At 38.1% G+C, this 3,855-nt stretch overlaps 1 protein-coding gene across 1 annotated transcript; it reads right to left on the bottom strand.

The window, feature by feature from the left end:
* Nucleotides 1-2,422: 2,422 nt before the first annotated feature.
* On the bottom strand, nt 2,423-3,436 carry LOC131074837 (uncharacterized). The gene has a single exon (XM_058011549.2). It carries the CDS (start codon nt 3,434-3,436, stop codon nt 2,423-2,425), a length of 1,014 nt encoding a protein of 337 aa, XP_057867532.2.
* Nucleotides 3,437-3,855: the final 419 nt, after the last annotated feature.

Raw genomic sequence — 3,855 nt, 5'->3', positions numbered from 1 at the left:
AACATTATGTTGGGTAGAGTATAAGAAAGAGTAGGTTTTTTGCAAGGATGACTTGTGACTGTAGGAGACGAGATTGTCTCTAATAAAATTAATGAAGTGAATATGAGTTGGCAAAGGAGGATTAGATAGGTCATGAGGAGACCCATGATAATCCAATTTGGGAAGAGTATTGGGAAGAAATGGAAAATAAAAATATTCATGAAGGATTGGAAAATCTCCAAGCTTGTTAGATGTATTGGAAAACAAGATTGAATTAGAAGAAAGATGATTAGAAGAGAATTTTAAGAAGAAGAAAATCTCCTTGAAAGAAGATAGTTGTAGCCCTTTGGTAGAAGGAATATTGAAGGAGAAGAATTTTAAGGTATCCAATGCAAGTGTAGGTGGTAAAAATAAAATGAACTAAAATAAATGAGGTAAGAAAATAAGAGAAGAGAGGAGAAAAAGGTCAATGTTGGCCATTAAGAAGTAAGCGAAAGCATAAAAATATGAAGGAGGTGAAAGTATCTCACTAGTTGAGATAAAAGAAGTGCAAGTTTAGAAAGTGGACTTGGAGAGTCCTAAGTTTGATGTTGTAATTGAGGACTTGATGAAAGTAATTTCTTATTGAAGGAAGAGATGAGAATGATAGAAATATTCATTGAGAAAGAAATGATAGATGAGAGAGGAAATGGACGATAATTGGCATGATTATATTAACATTCGTGTGAATGCAAATAGAAAATAATCTCAAGACCCATGTCACAATGGTGGTAATAGTGAGGAAGACATCTTCATGTTGGAACCTAATGAAGGCATGAGTATTGCAATATAGTGCCAATTAGATGGCACTAAAGAGGAAGAAAGAGTTGTATTAGTGGATAAGATTACAACAATTGAGACAATGAAGAGGACTATGAGCTCAAAGATTTGTTGAGGTCCCATGTTTGACAAAAGGAATAATGAAGACAAAGCATTGATTGAAGAAGTTAAAAATTGAGTAGCAACGAAGATACAAAAAAGATGATGGACTTTGAGAGTCCTAAATTTGATAAGCAAATTGATGAAGATGAAGATGATTTCCTACTAAAAGAGGAGATGGAAATTATAAAAAAGAATTGCGCAGTGAAGGATAAAGAAGAAGGTGTTGGAGCAACAAAGAATGAAGAGGTAAATTTTGAATTTTCTAAATTTTATGAAGAGAAATTTGATATGGATTTGTATGTAGAAGATATGAAAAAGAAGTAATTAGTGCAATTGGATACAAGGAAGGAACACATGAATTTTGTAGTTGCAGATTGGTGTGGAGATGTTGTTGGAATACTAGGATCACTGAGAGGGAGGGATGAAATAAACAAACTTTTGACAATTAAAACTTTAACAAAATGATATTAACCTTTGCAATAGATCAAGGATGCAATGTGCAATGACACCAATATTTGAGTGGAAAACCCCTAAGGGTAAAAAACTACTATGAACAAGTCCTTTATTAGGCCTCACTGGAAAAATTTAGAGCATCAACTATAAGAGCACCAACCCCTTATAAGATTTTAGGAGCACACTCCAAGGAACACCAATCCGTCACAAAATTAACTTAGAGGAATACAATTCAGAGGGTTACTCTATTTCAATACAAGGCAAACTGATGATATACTGCATCAAGTTACTGTTCTGCAATTTTCCACATTAACAGGCTACTCTTCATGAAGGTTGGCTTTCACAATCACTACTTACTTTGTCATGAATATTCTCTCAATCAGCACACACATCCACTATTGTCACAATGCAACTATTTCTTCAAAAGATTATATTTCTCTTCTACAAATGGGTTCGATTCAATTTCCATGACACCTAACTGCTAACGAAGTGTCACGAAGAATTCAAAATAGAATCTCAATGCTCAAACTTGGACCAACTAATAGCTTCTAATTCAGCAGGTGAAGACAAATCAAACACGTTCCCCACTTTGTCCTATGACCTCGGCAAGAGATTATTCTCCGACAATGTATCAAAGCAGCTTTACCAAAATGCAGTATTACAATGAAATCAAACCCTTTGTATCCAACACCAGTTACTTGTTATGTCGAAATAATCTTTATCGGCAAAGAAAAGAGCCTTCCATGAACTCCTTGTTGTTAAGATTAGAAGGAGCAGAGAAAACAATAACAGAAACAGAAAAAGTAATAATAAGAGACAACACACGATTTATCGTGGTTTGGCAAATATGCCTACGTCCACATTCAAAGCAGGGAATACTCTTTCATTAATCAACTCAAAATACATGGGCTGCACACAGCCATTATATAATCATATTCAGATATGAAATGAATAGTTGGGAGAACGCAAAGGGTCATGTGACCGTTGGACTTCACATTCCCAACAATCTCCCCCGTGAAGGCCAACTGGCACAGCCATGCACTAGCATCCCTGCTTCCATTTTCGAAATTCACATTAAAACCAATTTGCTAGATTTTAGCTTCGCGAACTCTTGTTCACATATGCTTTGAATTAGCCTTTTCCAAATCAAAGCAAAGTTAAAAACTCTATCAGGCACAAACTCACCCATTATGCCAAAAACCGAAACACCACTTTGTCCCAGTTTAAAATACACTTCTTCATCACCATCACCTGAACTCCCCCGTAACAGAATAACTACCGATTCATAATTACTGGATTCTAATATCCAAACATAAAACTCAGACCTTACAAGGAATAAAACAATGGCATTATTTTCATCATCAAACAATTCCACCAGATTGTTATCACGAGTTCGAGTTCTCTCACCCTTGTATACCTGGATAAGCACACCAGACTGATTGTCTGAGTATGTAGAGAAGACATGTTCATTATTCATGGGAATTGTGGTGTTCCTTGGAATGAGGACAGTCATAACACCTCCAGCAGTCTCCAAACCAAGAGAAAGAGTGACGTCCAACAAATATATTTCTTGCACCTTTTCATTGCCTTCTCCGCTCAGAATTGCAGCTTGCACTGCAGCTCCATATGCAACGGCCTCATCAGGATTGATAATAACTGTGGCTGCCTCAACCTCCAGTTTGTCCGCATAGACCCTAAATGACATGACAGAAATATCAACATGAGCGACAATTTTGGTGATGATCTCTATCCAGAATGATTGACCCACCATGCCACGGGAAGTTACATACAACAAATCCAGCTGAGAGACATCTTGTTTGAGGCAGCAAAGATATTCAGCCCGTGAAGCCTCCATAACCATCGTGAATGGCTTGTGTCGCTTGGCCATCAGCTCCTCATCCTTGACCTTGAGGTGCAAAAACTTGAGGCGCTCTACATCTCCCGCCTGTGCTGCCTCATACACCTTCCCTGGATGCATTCGAATGCTCTGTCGATTTGCAAACTGGTGTTCAACTCCAAATCCAGCATTAGAGTACCTAGACCCTTTTAAAGATTGCTCTAGATTAGTGAGGTGCGATGACATCTTGGCATCAACAAGTCGTTTCAGTTTCGATTGTTGATTTTCATTTGCGGGCTCTTCCACTTCTACATTTTAAAGTTTAAGCAAATTTGCTCGGTCTTTTCTCCCGAGCGTCTAATGGTCCAGGGATTTCGACTCCTTGAAGCACCGCCAGCCCTTCGGCTCTGCTGCTATCACTACACACACTCCAGATCCAGGCAACATAGCCCACGGTAAAGAAGATGACACAGAATACGATGGAGGAGAAGATAAAAACCTGCTTACTTTATTATGATCATTCACAGGAAAATAACCGTTCTTTGACATCCACTGGAGCCTGTTAATCATAGAGGTGGCAAGAATGTCCAGCACACGATATCTATTATCTTCGTAACGCCTCACCTCCCTTTCCAAAAATGGCTCACGTGTCACCATCGCCACTT

Source organism: Cryptomeria japonica, chromosome 7 (genome assembly GCF_030272615.1).
Source record: "Cryptomeria japonica chromosome 7, Sugi_1.0, whole genome shotgun sequence".
In the NCBI taxonomy this organism is placed as follows: Eukaryota; Viridiplantae; Streptophyta; class Pinopsida; order Cupressales; family Cupressaceae; genus Cryptomeria; species Cryptomeria japonica.
Note: the sequence above shows the minus strand (reverse complement) of the source record. Positions and strands in the feature narration are given on the sequence as shown.